This window comes from Balaenoptera physalus (assembly GCF_965194825.1).
Source record: "Balaenoptera physalus genome assembly, chromosome: 1".
In the NCBI taxonomy this organism is placed as follows: Eukaryota; Metazoa; Chordata; class Mammalia; order Artiodactyla; family Balaenopteridae; genus Balaenoptera; species Balaenoptera physalus.
The window spans coordinates 52296320-52320893 of record NC_138882.1 but is presented as its reverse complement, the minus strand read 5'-3'; the positions used below and the strand labels follow the sequence as shown (position 1 = coordinate 52320893).

General features: G+C 35.7%; 1 protein-coding gene across 12 annotated transcripts in view; it reads left to right on the top strand.

The window, feature by feature from the left end:
* RALGPS2 (Ral GEF with PH domain and SH3 binding motif 2) overlaps positions 1-24574 on the top strand; it is a 193449-nt gene that overhangs the window by 41107 nt on the left and 127768 nt on the right. For all 12 annotated transcript variants that reach the window (XR_014264757.1, XR_014264758.1, XR_014264759.1 and 9 more), the window contains 3 exons: positions 4345-4489; positions 10729-10833; positions 11904-11954. Coding sequence is in view for 8 of the 12 variants with exons in the window: in XM_082465457.1 (XP_082321583.1) it covers positions 4433-4489; positions 10729-10833; positions 11904-11954 (213 nt within the window). In the remaining 4 variants the exon portion in view is untranslated. The remainder of the gene's footprint in view (positions 1-4344; positions 4490-10728; positions 10834-11903; positions 11955-24574) is intronic.

The following is a 24574-nucleotide window of genomic DNA, read 5'->3' as shown; positions in this document are numbered from 1 at the left end:
ATAGGCAATTGAGGTCAGTATTGTGTTTATGTGCCTGAGTGCAAAGATGAAAAATAATGGTTTTTCTGTTGTGTTTTGTTTTAAATATGGGTTTTTAAAATCAAGGAACTCAAAGTTCATTAAGGAGAGATACATAAATATATCAGTGTGAAAATATAGCAATAGAATTCTGACAGAAGAGCAGTGGAAACATAAAAGAAGGAGACTAATGACCTCTCTGTGGGAGGCATTGGGGAGCTCTTATAACCCTGGATGTTCATCAGAACCCCTTTCTTTTTAATATCTTTTGTAATAACTTGAACTTGTTATAAGCAAATACCAAAGGTGATCTTGTTTAGTGCTATAGCAGAAATGGTTTGAAGAGGCAACCACATTTTTTATTAAACTTTTGTCAAAATAGCTCAGTATCAATCATGTCAAAGACAAAATCTTTTTTTGTTGTTGTCGTTTACTCATCAGACTTTTGATGGCTGTATTTATTGAAGCAAAGTACTGGGGAATTTGGGACTAATCTCTAATTTTCTTAGATAAAAAAGTAAAGAAGGCAGTGCAAGTTTAGCTTAGTGTCAGAAATGCTGAAAGTGCTATGATATACAGCCATTTAAATCTTTGGGCCTTCCATGAGTGTCATATAAAAATGTCTTTAACATTTATTTTAAAATAAATTTTAAAGGAGAGCCAAGCACTATAACAACTTTTAAATATTGAGTTGCAATTATGTTGTTTTAACTTTACCCTGTTACTTTTTTTTTCTCATGAAATTTGTAAGTTTACAATAAGAAGGTTCAGTTTCTGTTGTTGAAATTGTCACTTCTGTTTTCATGTTTTTTTTCTTATAATTGTCTATTTGAATTTTTTAATGTGGTTATATACAAAGGCATGAAAGTCACTTCTGGTTTTCACTATTGTAATAGTGCTTGATTAAATAACTTTTATCTATGTAGTTTTTTTCTTTTTCTCCAGAGTTTTGTTTTTTCGAGTGTCCCAGTTTTGGCAGTTTACTATTTATTTATTTATTTGGTTGCTCTGGGTCTTTAGTTGTGGCAGCTGGGCTCCTTAGTTGTGGCATGCGAACTCTTAGTTGCAGCATGCATGAGGGATCTAGTTCCCTGACCAGGGATTGAACCCGGGCCCCTGCATTGGGAGCTTACCCATTGGACCACTAGGGAAGTCCCCTCCAGAGTTTTAGTAAGATGAATTTCTGGTACTGAGATTTTAAGCCAACTTGTGTAAGCATATCAATTCTGTATTATCTGAATGTTTCCAAAGAAATTGCAGTAATTAATTGCATTTCACTACCTTTTTCCTTATAGTTGCTTAGCTCTTCTAGAGCATATTTTCTAAAACTATTAAATGTCTTTAGCATAATATTCTTAATGATGATAGCATAAATTATTTTAGAAAAGAACTGGTACTGTGAAATGAGATTACATTAATTAGTGAGAAGTTGTCACTTTAACTTTACCCTCTTGTTTACTTTTTTAAAAAGCATTGGTTTCTTTGTGGGGATACCATTGAGAAAGTGAGGAGTTAGGAGACTGAATGATTGTGCCTGCAGTTTAAATAATTTAGTTTGTGACTTCAAGCAGGGGAGGTAAATCTACACATTTCAGATTTCCTATTTGGGGATTATATTGAAGTACTATGCCTGTTTTGGTATTTAAACCCTTTTAAAGGACAGATTAACTGTCTTTAGAAGTTTCAGAATAGGAAATAATAAATTTCATTAAGAAAAGAGCTGCTGTGATGTTGGTGTTTATTATGAATGATTGTGCTGTTTATACATAGCGCTAGGAAAAGTAAATAATATTAAGGCATATATTTGACTTACCTAATTTGACCTTTTTTGTGTGCAAAGCACAGAAACGTCTTGGGGCACATACTATAAAAATATAAACCCATGCCTGTCTCTTAGGACTTTGCAGTGTTTTTATGGTGTCATATGAGACTTTGTTGAACTTAAACAGTATAAAATACTGACATGTAGTACATTTGTAAGTAATTATAAATAAGATTTTTGTTGAGGTATGCTTTGCTGTACTTTTTTTTTTTCATGTAATGGGTTTTAATATGACAATTTTCATAGGATATTTAAATGACATTTTGATTAAAAGCAGGCAGAGAAAACTTTATTCTTTACTGTTAATTGTTTACAAATGTATTAATGTTTATTCCTGGTGTATTACCTCTTTTTCAGTAGATTTTAACCATAAAATTTATATATTTGATACATAAGATAGACTAAGGATACATTTTTTTTAGCGATTTGATTATTTTTATTAACACTAGGGGGCACTGTTGATTTATGAATTCGTATCTAAATTAATCAGGCATAGAATGTGGAATGAAATGAAGACATTTCATTGCAAATTGAGTGTTGCCTTCAGAGAGAATTTGGATTATCAAGTTCATTTTGTATAGTACTGTAAATATAAATGATTCTTAATAAGATTCTTAATAAGAATAAATGAAGTTTATAAAATAAATACTGTAGATTGAAGGAAATTAAAGTATTTCTATGCTCTATTCATTTTCATATTGGTTTTCTAAATGGTTTTTAAAAAAATCATTATTTCTAATGTATTTCTCATTTAAAAAATTCTAGCACGATGTTTTGCTCTTAGCAGGTACTTAGGATATATCTGAAGAAACGAAGATAAATTTAAGATGTGACTGAAGGCTGCTATCATTAGTAATAATTTTTAAGCATTTGAAAACCAACAACATGTTTTGCTACATCTAGGAAACATATTTTAGGCATTCTCATTCATTATGTCCGCAATCAGGATTTTGCTGATGCCCACCAACATGTATTTTGTGAGAGGTATATTTCTAAGGTTTTTGTCTTCTTTAATTAGAAGACTCCCTTGAATTTAAGCTTTGTGTGGATTCATTAGATAGTAGGCAAAGCGTGTGTCATTATAATAGCACTCTTACCATGTGTCAGCACTGTTTTAGGTGCTTTGAGTATATTAATTAATTTCTCCTCACCACAACTCTATGAAGTAGGTACTTACTGCTATCTCTGTTATATAGGTAAGGAAATTGAACAGAGAAAAGGCAAACAGTTTGCTGGGTTCAGACTTAAGCAGTTTTTTTCTAGAGTTTGTGCTTCTAAATCACTGTCCTATATTGCTTCTCCAGAGAGAGGAAACTTAGCATTTCAAGAGAATTATTATTGATATTTCAAACTAAGTTTTTAAAGTGGGTATAATTTTGTAATGCACAGCATCAGGAATATAGTCAGTAGTATTGTTAATAACTCTGTATGGTGACAGATGGTAACTAGACTTATTGTGGTAGTCATTTTGTAATGTGTAAAAATATCAAATCCCTATGTTTTACACCTCAAACTAATATAATAATGTAAGTCAATTACACTTCAATAAAAAAGTGGATATAGTTTTAAATACCTAATTTATAGACACTTAACCATTTCTCTTATGAAAAATATCATAGAAATTTAAAGTTGGAAAGGGACCTTACTCTGTTTATTTGGTCATTTTACAGAGAGGAAGAAATTCCCTCCTAGATAGGTGAAGTTACCAACACAGTGATATACAGCAAGTTATTTGTGGAAAGGGATTCGACTCTCAAGTAAACATTCTGACTTCCAGTAAAGTGGAAGAACTATGGTGGTGTGGAAAGAATATTTGACTAGAATTTTAGATGACTTGAATTTTATTCTTGACCCCTCATTTACCAGCCTGTGTCCTCAGAGACTGTGTTTGTGTTATATGAGTATAATGATATCTTCCTTAATTAGTCTTCTTGGTAGTTGTGAAGATCAGTGAGATAATGGAGTAAAGATACTCAGTAAACTTTAAAGCCCTATACAAATAAATATATCATGTACTGTGGTATTTTTATAACATGCTTCATAATAATTTATTTTTAATTATTCGTGATATCTTTGTAAACTACATTATCAACACTGCTAAACTTATTCAGTATGGTTGAGTTAGGGATGTCATTTAGATCTCTAAAATTTATTTCATTAGACCATATATTGCTTTGCCACATGTTTTTTACACTTTTTATTTTCTTAAGACTAAAAAACCTTTTGAATTTTTCTTACAATAAATGAAAAATTATACCTTTGCTTTGCTGATAAAGAATATAACAGCAACATGTGTTGAACACGGGCCATTTGGTGTTTCTGATCATTTGAAAATAGCATTAATAGGATTGTCCTCAAACCGGATTTAGTGATTTAACTGAAGTGAAAAATAGAGTTTAGTAAATTTGAAGTATTTTATTTCTTGGCATGGTGACAGGCATGGGTTTCTTTTCTTAAACTTCCAATAAGACACACAGTTAAAGTTTTCTATTTATTTTTTACAGGAATAATAATGTATTTGTGGCCTTGGACGTGAAGCAATCAGTCTTCTGTTGCTGTTAACTACCGTCAGGGACTGATGTTGTGGGAAGCATGGACCTAATGAACGGGCAGGCAAGCAGTGTTAATATTGCTGCTACTGCTTCTGAGGTAAGACATTTAAAAAGTTTAGTTGTAAAATTTCTTACCTGGCATTCTAATTTTTTAAGCATTATGATTGGTCACAGATGTAAATCAGAGCTTGAGAAAAAGGGTTACAGATTTTTCAGTTTTCAAAAAACTATTTTCATTGTACCATCCATGTGTTCATTGTACGTTTTAGGAGTTCATCCCTACCTACTTCATATACTTGACAAATAATGATTACTTAAAACCCTTTCTTGGGTTTAGTTTTAAAGAATGCATAGAATTTCTTTTTAAAGTGTTTTTACATTTTATGAACCTTGAGGGCAACAGTACAAGTGGGGCAAAGAATGACATAATATTGACACTGTCAGATCCCTTGATTCCAAGCCCGTTGAAGGAGATCAAAGACCCATTAGGCTGGAATGTTGAAAGGGCTACTCTGCTGATGTAGCTCAGAGTGTTAAAGATGGAGATAAAGACTGAACTAGATGCTCACCTACACACACACACCCCTTTTTTTTTTGCTTTGTCTGTAAATCTAGGGTACTTGCCTGCTTGCCTTAATAACTTTAGTATTTAGCTTCTATATTTCTCCTTTATTTTACCCTTACCATAGAGGATGAGAATAAATGTTTATGACACTTTAACACCTTGACCTCAGAGTTCCTTGATAACTTCATTTTGCCCAGGCCAATTACTTAGGCCTTGCTGTCACTGAAAATATTCTAAGTCAGTAGTTTCAGTTATTTTTCTTATTAGATCATTTCTGTATTTTTAACTCTAGCTCTGGCTTCCCTTATGAATTTTATTAAGCATTTCTGATGGATGGACTTTTTACTTACAATATGAACAAAATCAGGTTACTTTGTTTCTATTCTGCTGCACTACCTGTAAAGAAAATAGGCCACCCCCTTTCTCTGACTTTTGTTAGTAGCATGACCGTTTCCTTAGCATCAAAGTTCAGATCTGTAGATTCGGCATTAACCTGCTTCCCCTTGCCCACCACACCCATTTTCACATCACAGCAGGGAGAGTCCGCTAACAAAACAGAAGTTAGAATCCTCTGTAATGTAATCATCGAGTGACATCTTGTCCTGCCCACACTCAAGTGGAGAGGATTACACAGGGGGGTGACCACCAAGAGATAGAGATGCCTGGCAGCCGGCTTAGAGCCTGTCCACCACACCTTATCTCTGAGATCTAGTCCTTTACTCCTCATTTCTACTAGTACCATCTTAGTTTGGTCATTTATTATTTCTTGTCTAGAATGTTGTAGTGGCCTTTTATTTTGATCTTGCACTTCTTTCGCTGCTATTTTTGGTACATTGGACTGTAATTCAATTTTAATATTCTTAAAATACAGCTGTTATACTTTATTGTATTCCCAAACTGTCCATGGTTCCTCATTACCTACTAACTAAATACACATTCAGCCCTACATTTAAGACTTTCATCAAAATGAGCCTAAATTTTCTTTCTAATGGATTTAACTGCTACTAATTCTCTACGTGAAATTTACATTCTAATGAAAGAATACTACATCTTGCTGATGTTTGTATAAACCCTTAGCCTTTTCTATTTCAAAAAATTAGGGAAGTTTTCTCCTGATTCCGTAAACAGATAGGAGCTTTCCGATTTTTGAAACTATCATTTAAAAAAAAAATTTTTAATATTTTTTTCCATAAATTTATACATAGCTTTTCTTCCTCCTTGAGACAGGGATTATATATGTTTGTAAATATGTCTGTAATATATGTATATTTACATGGTATTTTTATGACCATATTTCTTGACTATGTTAAATGTATGTGTGTATATGTATAGTATATTTATGACTATGTATCCTGAAACATATGAGCTAGTATTACAGGAAACAGTACACAATTGTTTGTTAAATAAAATAGATCATTTCACTTATATAAAAAAATTGTGTTGGCCTTTCTGAAAGTGGATGAATTACATCAGACCTCAGGGTAATATAATTTAGTATATGAGAAGTAAGGGGTGGGGGGGGAACGTCTGCCTTTTAAATTGTCCTCCTGCTGTGGCAAGAAGATAAAATTAAAAATATATGTTTTTCTACCTTCTCTTAAGATAAAGATGTGTTAACATATAAAAATGCAAACTTCTCACAAATGTGAAAACCTCACAAGTACTTAAGGTACTTGATGGGTGATTGACTCCTCCTGTCTCTGCCTTCTAGACTTAACCTATGTTTAAGCTTCTGGTGTCAGTAGAGTGGTGGTGAACTTTTTTCAGACATTTAGAAGTGTCAGTAGTTTTTTAGTCTTGTTGTGAATAAAGAATTACTACTATGCCCTTAGTGCACATTATGTCTCAGTACTGCTTAGCTTCTTGTCATTACCAGCTTATTTATTGGTAGTGGGAAAGCAGATAGAAGCACATCACTCATAAGTTTTAAAGCCTCTACTAATGGCTTGTAAGAAGGAAAAGAGGGAAATGATTACTAACTTTGATAAGCAATAAGATTGCCATTACGATTTGCTCACTTGTCTTGAATGAGTTAGAAACTTGGAGAAAATTACCAAATTATGTTTAAAATGAATGTATTTACTTGACAATATATTTATTATTTGGTAGTTACTGGATTAGTATATACTGCTTAACTGATGTCTGTTTGAATGCTTAACATGAATAAATTTCTATATTAGTCTTGGAATATAAAGTAACATTGTCAACATACTGTAAGCTAGTCTTAGTTACAGAGATTAAGCACATGGAATAAGATACTATATATGAAACCCATTTATGAGACTTTGGACTTCTGCTTAGACACGTAAAGAGCTTGGAATTCATCACTCCTGTCCTCACAGCTTGAAAAAAGCTGAACAAACTGAAAACCAATAACTCATCTTAGCTCTATCAGAGAACTGATGTCACAGAGCAAGTTGACAGTGATGCCCTGAAAACTGGAGAAAGAGGCAAACACAGAGAGTCACTGTTTACCAAGAGCAGAATTCCCTGGAGCCAGGAAAGGGTAGGAAAGCTTACCGTAGTTGACAAACTGCTGGAGGCAGTGTGTGGACTAGCTTGAGAGTTAAGAACTCCTGGGGGCTCAGTTTTAGGTCTCCCTCCCCACATTTGTGAGTTTTACCACCAGGAGCCCCACCAAGTTCTCACAGTGAGGTTCAGAGAAAAATCCCTCCTGTTTCCAGCAGAGGGAGGGGAGAGTAACCATTTTGAAATATACTAGGGGGAAGTAATCATCCTAAAATATGCCGAGCACATTCTATTCCCCACCTGACCTCAGGGGAGACTGCTTTACCAGAGCCTAACCTACTTGCGGAAAGAGAAATACCCAACTCCGGGCCCTCTAGCCTTCCTGTCTTACTTTCTAAGGGGAGTCTGGGGTGCTGAGAAGCACCTAAGGTCACAGCCCAAGGGCACAGGCTCACTAAAGTACCTGATTGTAGGGCAATGGAACACTTCTCCTCTTCCCACACCTTAACCACCACATCAATGGGGCTCCTGTATAGTAGTAAAGGATCGCAGCTGAAAGAAGTGCAAGGCACAGACTCTTACCTAAGGAGGAGTTTCTAGAAAAACCCAGAGACAAAAACAAGGACACTAGAGGAAAGTGAAGGCACCTCTAACCACAACAAATAGTAAACAGCATAACTCCTATACAAATAAACGTAAACCCTTACACTAAAGGCCTGTTTGCCTCAGTTTCTGTTACCCACTGAATCAGGTCTGGCTTTCAGCAAATTTTAAGGCATGCTAAAAGTAACAAAAAAACATAGGCTGAAGAGGCAAAGCAAGCAGCACAGCCAGACTCAGATATGGCAAAGATTTTGGAATTAACGGACTGGGAATTAAAATAACCATGATTAATAATGCTAATAGCTCTAATGGAAAAAATTGACAACATGCAAGAATAGATGGATACTAGAAGCAGGGATATTGAAATTCTAAGAATCAACAGGAAATGCTAGAAATCGAAAACGTCGTTCCAGAAATGACGAGTGACTTTGATTGGCTCACCAGTAGACTGGTGACCAGTAGACAGCTAAGGAAAGAATCAGTGAACCTGAAGACATGTTAATAGTATCGCCCCAAGCTGAAGTGCAAAGAGAAAATAGAATGAGGAAAATGGAACTCAATATTCAGGAACTGTGGGGCAATGACAAAAGGTGTAGCATGTACGTAATGGGACTGCCAGAAGGAGGAGAAAGAGAAAGGAGCAGAAGAAATATTTGAAGTAATAATGGTTGAGAATTTTCCAAAATTAATGACAGATCCCTTCCTTTGTAATGATTTTGATATTTAGTTGCTACTGCAAGGGAAGGAAAAAGTAAAAATGAAGCATAATGACAGGTGCTCAAAATTGATGTATAATAGCTGGTAGGGGGCTTCCCTGGTGGCGCAGTGGTTGAGAATCTGCCTGCCAATGCAGGGGACACGGGTTCGAGCCCTGGTCTGGGAAGATCCCACATGCCGCGGAGCAGCTGGGCCCGTGAGCCACAACTACTGAGCCTGCGCATCTGGAGCCTGTGCTCCGCAACAAGAGAGGCCGCGATAGTGAGAGGCCTGCGCACCACGATGAAGAGTGGCCCCCGCTTGCCACAACTAGAGAAAGACCTCGCACAGAAACGAAGAACCAACACAGCCATAAATAAATAAATAAATAATTTTTTTAAAAAAACAAAAAAAACGCTCCTCAGGTCTGAAGCCCTCTGTAATATTAAAAAAAAAAAAAAAAAGCTGGTAGGTTAACATACATAATATTATACCTCGTAAATGAAACTTTGGTTAGTTTTTTCTGCCACTGACTGTAGCCTGATATCCTACCACCATTTAACAGAGAGTGATCTAAATGTTCTTACAGGGATGATACTCTGATTTCAGCCAACTGATTGCAAAATACACTTTTATTTTGTAGTACAGATGAAGTGGAAATTTAACAGAAATAAGATTTTCAGGGCCAAAAGCCACCTTTTGTTCTACATATAGCAACAGCAAATTCAGAATTAAAGCAGAAAACGCTTAAATCTGTACTATAATAAGAAGAACATTATCAATTGTACTATCACAGACAGACATTCACTTAACAAACTAGACTGGGTTATTTAGTTAATGGAACTCTGAATGTTTTCCTGTGGTTTATGTTAGGAAAATAATTTGTCTTTTTCTTAATAAAAATGAGTTTTAAAAATTATAGATGGTTGTATCCTTCTCCCCTAACTTCTTTTACCCCATTTGAAAATTATTGAACTTGTTATTGATAATATCTTTTATTTCTGTTGGAAATGATAGGATGTCAGGGTGAGGAAACAGACAGGAAAACTTACTCAAGAACCTAAAAATCTAAAGTTGAGGTTAGATTTCAAGTTGCCCGACCCTATTCCTGGTGCTCTTCCGAGTAAGCAGTGTGTTCTGCCCAGCTTTTCTACAGCCTTTGTTAACTCACTTTTCTTAGCTTTCCTCAGTCTAGTTTCCATGACACTTAACTGCAAGACCATTTTTATTTTATTTTATTTTTTTTCACACACACACACTGTATTTTATTTTTACAAGAGATAAATAGACTGACACCAAGCATTGTACATGGATGACCACAACAAAAGCAACAATGATTGCAATTACCAAACATGAAACACACTCATACTATGTCATAATATTGACATTCAGTCCAGTAATCCTCCACTGCAACAGCTCCTTTACTTTGCAGTGAAAATTGATTTGTATATTCTTTGCCTCTGAGTCCTTGTGGGATTTTTTTTTTTTTTAATTCAGACAGAAAGTCACAAAAATTATACTCATCCTCATCAGTTCACTCAGTCCCATGTAATTAATTTTTTTTTTCATCTTGATCTTTTGTTAGCACTTTTATGAGTTCATCAGTTTTTCATTAGAGTTCTGAAAATGCTTATTCATTCAGTTCAGCAGTACAGTCAGTTACCAGAAACCTGTACTTGTCATAGTCTTTTCCATGAATTTCTTGAAGATTAAACCCTTGTATAGGAACATATTTGCAAAATCATCAGAGTACACCCAGAACTGTCTGTAAATGACAAAAGACTTAAAAATGACCATGGTTAAAGATTTGATGAAAGTTCATAATAATGCAGTTGACAAGAAAATTAGTTATTTCTGAGATATACATTTTAAAGTAATAACTAGGATTATTACTTATAACATTATACCAGAACATATAAGATTTTTAGAAATTTCATGTAATGTCTGAAACATTTATGCAAGACCATTTTTAAATGGCTGCATTTTTTTTTTCAATTTAACAGAAAAGTAGCAGTTCTGAGTCATTAAGTGACAAAGGTTCTGAATTGAAGAAAAGCTTTGATGCTGTGGTGTTTGATGTCCTTAAGGTTACACCAGAAGAATATGCGGTAAGCCTCCCACCTCTTGTTCTCCAGTTTTTGCACATAATTTACATATTGGTGCTATTCAGTTAGAATTTGTAGGCCCAACAGAGGAGATTTTTTTAAAAAAAAAAACTGGATGTGGGAATCGATGGGGAGAGTAGCACAAAAATGGAGCAAGCAGAGGAATGAACCCGAGAAGGTAAGAAAATCCATTGATGTTTTCAGAGCAGCTTCGTAAGTTACACTATCAACTTGGTAAGTAATAAGTATTTACCTTCATGGTAATTGCTTTTGTCCCTACCAATACCACCTCCCCAAGCTAACTGTACTTTATTGACATATGTAAGAAATATTTTTACTTTTTCGTAAATTAAAAAATTAAAGTTGAAGGCATTATTACAGTATCATGAAGGATACCTAGAAAAACTTTTAATTCTTAAATGATATGTGTTCATTTATTTGTGCTATCTTTTTCCTTTAACTTATTAGCAGAATATATTGATTTCCTGATATTGCATCACTCTTGCATTCCAATAGTAAACTGTGTTTGGCCATAGCATGTTATTCCTTGTTATATTGCTAGATTTTGTTTTACATCTGTAGCCACAGTTGAGATAGGTCCATGTGAAGTCCTTCAATATGAGTTGCCACTAGTGTAGAGTCAGTTACTTCTTATAAATTGGGAAGAATACCTTTTCATTAATGTCATATTTTATATTACTGTTTGAGTAGATATGATTTAATAGTCACAACAACAACACTGCTCTACGAACCAGTAGATCCAAGTTTTTTTTTTAATTTGGATTTAATGTATGACCATGTTCAAATTTTTTAAATTATTTTTGTTTATTTTGTAGCTTTACCTCATTTATCTCACAAGAAAATATGAATAGGCATGAGATAATTAGAAATAATTATATTTAATGATATAAGGGCTAAATTTTCATTTTCTTAAGCCCTTATAAAACTGGGATTTCTTTCTGGTAAAGATTTGAGTACTCAATATGTTTTAGTACAGAATATAATTTTATTTGCAAATATATGTCACATTATGGAATTCCAAGAAATTGTAATTTTTTTACTTTTCATTTCAGGGTCAGATAACGCTAATGGATGTTCCAGTATTCAAAGCCATTCAACCAGATGTGAGTAGTTTTAAGAACTTTCCTTTAAAATATACAAGATGGTGAATTATAGTATCCCCAATTAAGAAGTTTTAGAAATGACAAATTATACTTTATATTAATTTTTAAATGTTTAAAGCTTTTGATGTAACTTATCTGTATATTACTCAGGCCTCAAAAACTCATGTGGCATTCATAGCTACACACTGTTGAGTCATAGATAGTACTGTTTGAATCATTTTGGTTGATTTGGCTTCATCACTTCACTGAAGTATCTATTTTACTGATGAGAAAACAGAATGACATTTGTCCCCGATACACAGCTAAGTGTTGGAACTGGCTTTCAGACTCTAAAAACTGATGCTTTTTCCACTCTTATCAGGTAAGAATATTAATATGATTTTGTATCCCAAAACTAAGTCATTGATAATACTGACATATTCAGTACCATAAGATATTTTTTTAGTTCTTCTGGGAACAAAATATAGTATATTTGTTGCAGTATTTTCAAGTCAACTATAACATAGATGTTACAGAAAACATCTGTATCTTCAGTGGTATAGACAGTATTAGTCCTGTGTTTTTCAAGTAATTTACTTAATGTCTGAGTATCTCAAGTCTGTCACTTAACAAAATGAAAGGATGGGCCTGAATGATCTCTGAGTCTTTGTCATTTCCACAGCTCTGTGTTTTTCTAACTTTCCTCCCTTACCATGGAGGGCACCCTCAATAGAACCAGTAGTTTAGCAACAGAGGAAGAGGAACAATCTAGTCTATAAATAAGGCACAAACAGAAAATGGCTTTTTTATTTAAATGATAGTAACTGAAATATTCATTTCCTCACATCCCCGAACAAAACAAAGCAAACTAAATTCTTTATAAAAATTACATTTTTTTGCCCTGAAGTTCAGCCATCTTCTCCTTAGACATATTTTTTTCCTTTTGAATAAACTGCAATTACTATATTTCTGTTTCATACGACATTAGTACCATCCAGTAGAAATATAATGTGAACCATTTCTATAACTTTACATTTTCTAGTAGCCACATTACAAATTAAAAAGAAACAAGTAAAATTAATTTTCATAATTGTATTTAACCTACTGCATCCAAAATAATTATCATTTCAACTTGTAATCAGTATAAAAATTATTGAGATGTTTTACTCTCTTTTTTCTGTACTAAGACTTTGAAATTCAGTGTATATTGTATAATTACAGCACATCTTTATGTGGAGTTGCCACATTGCAAGTGCTTGTGCTTGATAGTCATTTGTGGAGAGGGGTTTGACATTGAAGATCTAGACAGTGACTATTACTTAAGGACATAAACTTCAAGTCAATGGGAAATTTTTATTTCCCTGGGACATCTAACAGTGCTTTGTAAACTTCATAGAAGTGAACCTTAAAAATTCCCTTGACCCCACTTCCTGATCTAATTTAACACCAACCCCATTGATTTTTTTTTTTTAACCTAAGTATCTGATTTATCCATTCTCTCTCTACTCTAAACACCCCAATCCAAGACACCGTTGTAACTCAGCTGAATTACTGCAGTGCCCTCTTACCTGATCTGTCCACATCCACCCTGACCCTTCTAAACTTTCTCTATCCAATAGCCAAGGTAATCTTTCAATATGTAAATCTGCTCATTGGATTCCTCTGCTTATAATGCTTCAGTGGCTTCCTGTCACTCTGAGGGTAAAGACAAACTATCCTAATATCGTCTACAAATCTCTTCAAAGTTTTGCCTCTTCTTACCCACTCCCCACTCCAACCTTATCTTACACCTTTTCCACCTTTTTCTGGTCTAGCTACAGTGGCCTTTTAGCCCCTCTCACCACTGAGCCTGTATACCTCCTAGTTAACTGCTACTCATCCTTCAGTTCTCAGATCAAGTTTGACCTTTTCAGGTGAGCTTTTCTTCTCTTCCTACAGGCTCTCCCAGCACTTCCTAGTTCTTCACTGGACTTGTCAGTTGCAGTTTTACATTTATGTGTTGTGGTTCAACAAGTATTTACTGAGTGTCTATTCTGTGCCAGGCACTGGCTTACAGCACTGAAGAGACTAAAATTCCTGCCCTCATGCATCTTACATTTGAGTGAGGTGAACTAGTACTGTGTCATGAAAAACATCGAACAGCCAGAAGAGGATAGGGTGGCGTAAGGGCAGTGGGAGTTGTGATTTTTAGATAGGATGGTCAGAAAGGCTTCACTGAAAAGGTGCCGTCTGAGAAAGACCTGAACGAGGTGAGAGAGCTAGCCATACTGGTGTTTGGGGGAAGAGCGTTCCAGGCAGAGAAAACAGTACTGATATTTAATACCGTAAGTTTCGTTCTTAGTTTTTTTGGGAACAAAATATAGTGTGTTTGTTGTAGTATATACAAGTCTGCAATGACCCTGGATACTTTTCATTATACCTTTATTTTATGACTTTATAATATGACTGTGTGTTGTATTTTAGAGACAAGAAAAAAATCAAGGAAGGCATTTTTTTTTTTAAAGGAGACTAACATTTATTATGCATCTACCCATTGTAAGCCATTTATTATGCTCACATAAGGGAAAAGATTACTGGTGTGAGGTGCGAAGCCCAGGGCAAAGGCCAGTGAGCTGCAGTGAGTGAGCGCGAGGATCTAGTAGAAAGTGAGAGAGGGCTGGATGGCACGGTGCCTTGAAAACCATTACTCTGAAAAAGATAGGAAGCTAGGAAGCTAGGGGAGGGTTTTGAGCAAACAAGTGACATTTTCTGACTTGGGTTTTAAGTAGCTCTTCCTGACTACTGACCAGGGTATGGGGGGAAGCAAGCCTGGGGGCGGGGAGGGGCCGGTACCAAGGACTGAATCGAGGAGACCAGGTGAGAGATGGAGGTGGCTTGCGTCAGGGTGTGAGGGGAAGAGGTGGTGAGAAGTTGTCAGGCACTGTATGTGCAAGAGGAGTCAAGGATGATGGCAAGGTTTTGGCCTGACACCGGACACATGTAGTTGATAGTCTCTGAGATGGAAAATTGTTAGGATTGTGTTCATAGCTCCTGGGGCTGCCATTTATATAGAATAGACTGTGCAGTGTAGCCTGTGGAGAAGGGCCAGAGAAGCAGGTTTTGAAGGAAGAGCCTGAGTTCAGCTTTGGACATGTTTAGTTTTACCTGCATGTTGGACAGCCAAGGAGAATGTTAAGTTACGTAACATATACTAGCATATATTTTCAGTTCAGACTGGAAATATAAGTTTGGGAGTTGTCAGTGTAGGGATATTTAAAGCATAGGTGAGATTACCAAGAGAGTGAAAATAGATGGAGAAAAGAAGGGACCTATTTAGTGTTGAGGAGGAGCTAACAAAAGAAACTGAGAAGCAGCAGCCGGTGATTTAGGAGGAAACCTAGGTTAGTGTGAAATTCGATGAACCAAGTGAAAGACATTTTTTTAAGAAGGAAGGCATGATCAGGTATAAAGTGGTGTTAATCATGTGCTTATTTGTTTATTGCTTGCCACTTCTGCTAGGTTTTAAGCTACATGAGGACTCTTAGGACGGATAATTTTGCTTTTACTATTTTATCTGTCTGGCATGTAGTGGGAACTCAGTATTTAGAATGAGAAAATGAACAGTGTTTAGTAAATGTTTGTTCAATGAGAGAATGTCTTAAAAAATTGAAATAGGAACCCTTGGAAGAAACGATGTAGCACCAAAATATTCTTATGTATCCATCTCATATAATCATCAAGATTACATTAAATCTGGCAGCGTAAACAGGACTTTGTCATCTGGCAGAAAAAATGTTTTCTAATTTATCCTGAGATCTTTAAGACATACAACAAGGCATATGTAATGAGATAAACCTCTCATCTCAACCTTCAGCCTGAGCAGTACTGTTGAAGCCACTCTGTATCCTTCCATATTCACCTCTCTTCCCTCCTCCCACCAAAGGAACCACTATCCAGTATTGATCTATATCCTGTGCATTTAGATACAGATTTTCTGTAAGTATATGTATCCCTTAGCAATATGTGCTTTTGCAGATTTCAGATTTTTTATGTAAGTGGTATCCTGGTTTTTTTCTTCTTTAGCTTCTTATGTCTAACATCATTGACTAGCATCCATGTTTATACTCTAGTGCATTAATTACTGAATTGTAGCACATTAACATCCTTAAATTTATTAAATACTGCCAAATTGTTTGTACAGATATTGTTTGTTTATTATGTGAAACTCTTGCTATTAACTTTAACAAAAGGTTTTTTAAGCTACGATGGTGGCCAATCTAATGTATTAGTCTCATTTATTAGCATAAAATGGTGTCTACCTTATTATGTAGTTAGAATATTAACTTCACTAAAGAATGAATTATTTTTGTTAAATCCAAATTTAACCTCAGATATGAAAAGATAGTGGTTATCACTGAACCCAATAAATTTATCTTCATGTTTCTGCCCATTATACCAATGTTCAAGTCTCTACTTTATATATAATTTTATGTAAAACTTAAACAACTATATATATATATTATGAAACTATTTAAAAGATCTTTAGTTAAGTTACACTGAAACTGTTTCAATCAAAACTCATTATTATGTGTGAATATCCACATGTAACTTTATTTCAGGTGATGATTTATTCACATTTTCTGAAATAAAATGTGTTCTAAATTTGAGCTTTGAAGATTATAGATTCTCAATCCAACTATGTGGTTTAGTGATTTTTCTTGCAAATTGGTGATTGAACCACACAGGTCTCACTCAGTTTTCTACAAGAGAGGCAATTTCTGAGTTATTTGAAACTTATTAAAATATATAACTCCTATTAATTCCGTTCCCTAAGTAGGTCCCTGCCATTCTTACCAGGTTGTGGCATTCTGTATTCCCAAGTCTTTCATGTCAAGCAGAATTTATTTAAACTTTTGTCCCTAAACTTATTCTTGACTTGTAGAAAGAAAGGGGCAGCTATAAGAAGCACAGCTGTTTTCTCAGAATAAAGCTGCTTATCTGCCTGTCTGTTGCACTGCCTGCCTCAGAATTGCTCAGGGAAAAAAGAAAAATTCCAAGCCTTTTATTTCCCTCTAGAAACTATTGGCCTTATCTTTGAGATGTCAAAGATTATTTTTTATTATATAGGGACTGGCCTCAGTCGTCAGTAAAATACTGGCCAACGAAATCACATCTTTAAGTAAGCAGATCTGAAGCAAACATACTGCTAAGTCTGGTTTTTCTCCAACCTTGTATCACACTTGAAATTACCTCAGAGTGAAGGAAGACAAAAGAACAGGTTTCGACACTTTGTTTCTTAGTTTTTTGTTTTATGGTAGAGAAGAATAGAAAAACATGTTCACCAATGAAAAGAATTTAATGGTAAAGGAAAAGTCCAGTTATTTTAAAAACTACTTAGTGGGAATATAATTACGTTTGCTCTGGTTTTAGTTTTTAAGGTCCCCTGTGTGAGTGATTTGTACCATCTATCCATCTTTAATACCAGTCAGAAACCTTGGAGTCCTTCTTTTCCCTTCTCCCTGCATCCTCTTTCCTCTGTTCTCCAGTATCTCCAGTCGATTTTACTTCCTAAATAACTTTTCTCCCCTTCCCCTTCCCTATCACCTCGGAAGGATATTTATTAAAAGAACACAGTGTTTTTTCAGGGCTGCAGCTCATTGGCTCTAGAAGTATGAACATTCCTTAGTGCCTGTACATGGTTGCTGGGCCTGAGACAGGTCTCAGCTTCATCTGTTATCTGTATATACTGGCGGATCCCCCTTCATCTGAACGCTTTGCCCTGATATTCCCATAGCTAGTGCTACAGAAATCCTAAGAATCTTCACTTGCCCACTGGCCCAAGCAGCACGGCCAAATTTGGAAGCTTCTATGCATAGTGATCCCTCTCACACAAAACCAGTCTTTTCATTCTTCTCCCCTCCTCCTAATAAGTAGCCATTTCTTAGTGATAGGGATGGGAAGGAAACACAATAATACGGTTGCTGGCACTGAAGTTATACTGATTACAAGGAAGGAGAAAAGTTAGTAGTTCCATCATCTGCACTCACCCTCTGTTAATATGTCCTTACAACTCTCACTTCCACAGAGTTGCTCACTGTCTTTTTGTTCTTGTTGTTCTTTAATTTAAACCAGTTTTGGGGGTAAATTTCCATGTACTTTGCTGCCTCTTTTTCTTTTTTAATCAGTGTCCAACATTCACAGCTCTCTGAATGGGTGCTCAGAAAATTCTTAATTACTTAATTTCACTTATTTTAAAATTTATTTTAAAGCCCTTTGAATCCCAAAAGATAATTTTTAGTGGCAAAACATAAACGCAATGAGCCAGACATGCATTTTTGTTTCAGCTTTGCCATCTATAGATTGTGCCAGTAATACAACCTATTTCATATCTTCAGCCTTTCTTAAAAAAAAAAAAATTTAAATGTGTGAAATAAGGGATTTTGGACTACTTGACCTTTAAAATACCTTCTAGGGACTTCCCGGTGGCACAGTGGTTAAGAATCCACCTGCCAATGCAGGGAACACGGGTTCAAGCCCTGGCCTGGGAAGATCCCACATGCCACAGAGCAACTAAGCCCTTGCACTTCAACTGCTGAGCCCGTGCGCTTCAACTACTGAGCCTGCCTGCACTCTAGAGCCCGCATGCCGCGACCACTGAGGCCGCGAGCCACAGCTACTGAAGCCTATGCGCCTGGAGCCGGTTCTCCGCAACAAGAGAAGCCACCGCAATGAGAAGCCTGCGCACTGCAGCAAAGAGTAGCCCCCCCTCACCGCAACTAGAGAAAGCCCGTGCGCAGCAACGAAGACCCAACACAGCCGAAAATAAATAAACAAATAAATAAAATTTATTTAAATAAACAAATACAATAAAATACCTTCTAGGTCTTTTGAGAAATTCCTGGAAGTAGAATAATTTTGGGGGGTGACTTCAGAGTAAGAGCTTCAGTTAAGTGTAGCTGTCAATCAGTAATAAATAGGACTTTGACCAAAACTGCAGAAGTCTTAAGGAGGTGATAATTGTTGGGGGTGGTCATAAGTTAAGTTCTTAGAGATTGGGGGTCTCACTAGAACGTAAATTCCACAAGGGCAGAAACTTGTCTACTCTTTTCACTGATGTATCTATAGTGCTTGAATAATACTTGTTCAGTATTTGAGTTTGATGAGTGACCATTCCAAGGTTTTATCCTGTACAGCCTACACGCATATCGTCTTCCATTGTTTATCATGTTTGGAGTTATTTTTGCAAAAGTCTGTTACCCAGTCCAAGAATGTAACTTTTATAAAGTAACACTCATTCTATGGAAGCAGAATTTTTTTCCCCTCTGCCCACAATTCAGAACCATTTTCTTCCCTAGTATGAATTCTTCAGTGTGCACTAAGGGCAAAAGTTTACCATAAGGTAAACACTCATTAATTTCAAGTATGAATTTTCTGGTATTTAGTTGAAGCTCAGCTCTTGTTAAAGTTTTCCCACATTTCTTATATGCATAGATTGCCCCAGTATGATTTCTCTTCTGATTGTGAAGGTTTCTTTTCTTTTAGAAAGCTCTTACACATTTACAGGGCTTCCCTCCATTGTGAGTTCTTTCATGTTGAGGAAGCAATGACTGTATTCTGAAAACTTTTCCATGTTTATTACATTCATAGGATTTTGGGGGTTTTTTTCTATTATGAATTCTCTGATGCTCTATAAAGCTTGTATTTCTCCTGGAGGCATTGCCACATTCATTACGCCGATGGGGTTTCTCTTCAGAATGAGTATTATGTTATTCAACACAGGATGAGTTATGACACAAAGCTCTCTTGCAATCAGGCTTTCTCCTCAGTAGCAATTCTCTGGTGATTTTGATCAGTCTTAAGTAAGGGGGGTGAACTGTGCTTGAAATCTGTACTGTAGTCATTACACTGAATAATGTTTACCTCTCTCATGAGGTTCCCAAGTGTTTATAAAGACACAGGCTCTGACTGAAAGTCCTGTGATGTGTATTACATTCAAAGAAGAAAGTTCCACACTTTATTATTTGTTCTGGTAGGTCAATATAATAAGTCATTTAGATTATATCAATAAACACATTAAATACAAAGGATAGATAAGGCCCTCCTGTATAACTGGGATACACTAGAGATTGAGGAAGAATTCTGGTTAAATGAGGGAAAGTACATAATAGGTCATTCTGAATCTTATTAAAACATTTCTGAAAAGCTTACAATTGAGATATTTCTGACAATATGTATAAAGAGCTTTCTCTATGCGAAATTTCTTCTGTATGCAAACAGCCTATAATCTTGGCAACATCCAAAATTCCAACATCAGGAATATCATAATTCTATCCTTGTTTTAATGAAAATTATCATTTTCATTAGAATTAAAATGTAAAAATCCATGAATATAGTGGGAGGTTTGAAGAAAGCAAAGAAGATGTGACTCTTGTGGACTAGAAAAAGCTAGCTGTTTTGTTAGAAGTAAGGTGCAGCTGTTTCGTCAGTTCATATTATTGCTGTTCCTCACTGCGAACTTCCTTTATATACAGTAAGGGCAGGCTTAGATTAGAACTAGGGAAGATAATTGTTGACTAGGAGAGTAGGTATATCACAGTATCAGTGGTAGAAGATAGCTTCTGCCTTTCTCTCTGATCTCCCTATAGAGGTGGCTTTAAGGTATTGGAAGGAGGGAGGTTGGGGGAGGAAAGAATGTGAGTACATTACAGAAAAGTGAGGTGGTGTTTTTGATTTAACATATTCCATTAGAATTATATAGTTTCAGGGCTTATTCTACCCATTAAGAATATAGGAATCGTGGTGAGCCCCTCATCTCAGGGTGAGCCCTCATCTGTGGCTGAGACTTCTTTCCAAAGAGCCATACAGGCTGAATGCTAATGGCTGTACTGTGCCCCTGTAAAGCTTCCAGCTTTTGAGCCTAGGAATGCCTCAGCAGCAGTCATCTTCTCACTCTGAGGGCCCCCACCCCCCACAGTCTTTTACAAATTCCATCGCTTTTTCTTTCCTTGCCTCAGTCTCTGTCTACATGCTGGTCTATATTGGCCTTTTCTCTTCTTCTATCTATAGGTATCCCTACAACATCACCCTTAGAGCAGTGCTTTTAAAAGTGTTGGAACCTACAAGATGAAATTTAGATCAAGAATTTGACTTTACAGAACAAACCTACAAGACGTAAGAGAAGCTGTGGCTCCTGTGAAATTCAGTAGTTCTTTCATAGGGTAGGTGGTCATCAGTTGTGGTGTTTGCCTTCCCACGTGCTTCCAAAATAATCTGTTTAATGGCTCAAAATGAGTCCATGAGTATACTTTCAAATACACTTTTAATGACCATTAAGAAATCGCCTTTGTATATGTGAGTTACTGTTAGAAGATTTCTCTTCACTGCCTGATTTAAAAATTGCAGGTTGAATCCATTTGAACAAATTTTAAGAGGCATCAAGGCGGTTCTGTTTCATTTAGCCTTTGCTAAAACAGAGGCTTATTTACGCAGTGTACTCAACTTGAATCAGTCTTATTCATAAGTTAGACCACAAAAAAAAAAAAAACATCTTTTGAGTCACTAAGTTTACTTTAACTTTTTGGTGTTCGTGGGAAATGGTTTAGTATAGAATAACGTGACTTGGCTGATAAGCTGTCAATACAAGATGGTGCTGGTAGGAGAATTTATTTCTTAGATTGTATAGTGTCACTTGGAGAAAGAGTCTAGGTTCTGAGGCAAAAAGAGACAGAGACAAAGGGAAAAGCATCTTTTTTCTCACAGAGATATTTAGTGGCTATTGAGAGGTTGAGGTGGGGCAGGGCAAAATTCCCTTAAGGCCATTTAACCATAAATGCATGTCAGGGTTTAAGAAGAAAGTACTGGATGAGTTCCTGGAGTCCCAGTGCAATGCGTACTTCATAATCCATTAAAGTGGTTTTTGTTTTCGTTGTTTCTTAAACTTTTTATTTTGAGGTAATTACAGTTTCACAGGAAGTTGCAAAAAATAGTACAAGGATAATTTTAGATTCACAATATCAAACCCCAGGAAATGGATGTTTGTACAAGACATGTCTGTATAGTTCTGTGACGTTTTACCTTTTTTTTTTTTTTTTGGCTGCGTCAGGTCTCCGTTGCTGCGCGCGGGCTTTCTCTAGTAGTGGCGAGCGGGGGCTACTCTTCGTTGCGGTGCACGGGCTTCTCATTGTAGTGGCTTCTCTTGTTGTGTAGCACAGGCTCTAGGCGCGCGGCCTTCAGTAGTTGTGGCACGTGTGCTCAGCAGTTGTGGATCACAGGCTCTAGAGCGCAGGCTCAGTAGTTGTGGCTCACGGGCTTAGTTGCTCTGCGGCATGTGGGATCTTCCCGGACCAGGGATCGAACCCGTGTCCCCTGCATTGGCAGGTGGATTCTTAACCACTGCGCCACCAGGGAAGACCATGTTTTATCACTTGTGTAGATTTGTCTTATTGCTACCCCCATCCAGATACAGAACTATTCCATCGCCACAAAAGATTTCTCATTTGTGCTACCCCTTTATAGTCACACCCATCCTACTCCCACCCTCATTCCCCACCATCCTTAACTCCTGGCAGCCACTATGCTGTTCTCTATCTTTATAGCCCTAGTTTGTTGTTGTCTTAGATGGGCTAGTAATGTAACATTGTTTCAAAGGAGAAGTGTTTTCTGAAGCAGAAACTACTATCTTAAGTTTTTAAGAACCTGCTTGTTTCTTCATACTTTTTAATTATAAATTTCTTTAGGATGGAGGGCTCCAATGTAATTTTAACCTATTTGCTCCCAAGTAATGTGACTGGAGGTTCATTTAACTCCTGCCTTCTTTCAGTCTGCTTCAGAGTTTTATTAAAGGGGAAAAGCATTTTTTCATTAAGCTAATGGTGTTGAAATGTCCCAAAAATTGAATGGATTTTTCAAAACCTCTTAGCATTTCTTAGTTGAGGAGTCAGAAAAGCATTTAAAATTTTTTTAATGTAAAAAATAAGGCCACAATTCATTAATACCTTTGTGTTCCTTATCATAATAAATTATAATGATAAAGATAGGATCAAATGAGTTGCTATGTCTAAAGCACTTAGAATAGTGCCTGGCACATAGTGATCTCTATGTTAGTGTTAACTATTATTTTTATTGCTGCTGTTAAGACATATGTTCTCAGGAAGAAAGGACTTTTTAAGCACAAAATCAGAAGATTAGATCACATAGAAAAGGACAGGTGTATTGGCTACTTTAAACAAACAAAAGCCAGCCCCCATGTGCACATAAAGAAGATTGGGAAGATGTTTACATAGGTTTATTCGGGTGGTGGGTTTATAGGTGATTTACGGCCCCCTAACCCCCATTTTCTATTTAACAAATACATTTAACGACCATAATTCCTCGTATAGTTGGGGAAATTAAAGTATAATATATAGAAAGGGAATTAAATATACCTAGTTTTGATACGACTCTTGTGAAACTGACACTCAGTAGTGCTAGTATAAATGATTCAGTATTTCAGAAGGGCAGTTTGACAAGTATCAAGGCCTTGAAAAGGTTCCTACTCTTTGACCTAGTGATTTCACTTCTAGGACTATATATTTAGGAAATGATCAGAAATGTCAGAAAAGGTGTAAGAATGTTCATTATAGTGTAACCTTACTTCTAATAGGAAAATGGATTATCAAATGGCTCAATAAGTTTAATAGCAATTTGATAGAGACACTTTGATTATAGAATTAATATAAATTTGGAAATTATATTAACTGGTTAAGAAACAAATTCAGAGTTGATGGATTTAATTCTAGGAATTTTGTCCTAAACTATGACATCTTTATATGGTTGTATAAATAGGCTGTGATTTTTAGAAAGAACAAACGTGTCTTCTAGAAGTTTGATGTTTTTAATATAGTTATTATATGTCATTTTTATGTTAATATCTACCACTAAATATTTTCTGTCTCTACAGGAAGATAATGTGCAATGAGCATGTATCTAGGCTGAGTATCATGTACCAAAAATTTCTTTTACTGTAGAATTGCTTCTGTCATTTTTTTTTTTCCGTCAGTAATTTCGAATTTGAAAGTTGCAAATTAATTTTAGGTTTTAAAAAAAGTAATTCATATCTTCAGAGCATTTACTGTTTATCTATTGTGTTAAAGTGATAATTTTCATCTCTTTCTTCAGTATTCCCTGTCTCAGTTGCTCAAGCCAGAAACTTGGGAATTTTAGTACTTCTGGATACCTCATTCTTAGCTTACACTGTGTGGATCCAGTTTTTGACCAAGTCCTGCCTACCTCCAAAATATCTTAAATATTTTACCAGTTTTTTTCAATATCCACTGACACTACCCTAATCAAGGGAACATTACCTTTTTCTTGAAGTATTATAATATCATCACAACTATTTCCTCAATCTTCCCTTGAATCAATTCATTCTTTTTTGTTTCTATTTTATTTTAAAATTTTATTGAAGATATGCATATATCATGTTTAAGAAGCCAAATATTTCCATAAGAGAACAAAATATAGCAATATCCTGTTGCTCCCACCCTTCCAGCCTCCACCCTTGAGCCCCACACCCATTCAAGTCTCTTAGCATTTCTTATTTGGAGGAATTTATATGTTTTTAAGATAAAATGTCTAAATGCCTGTTGCTTATGATTTTTCAATTTTGGATATGATTTATTGAT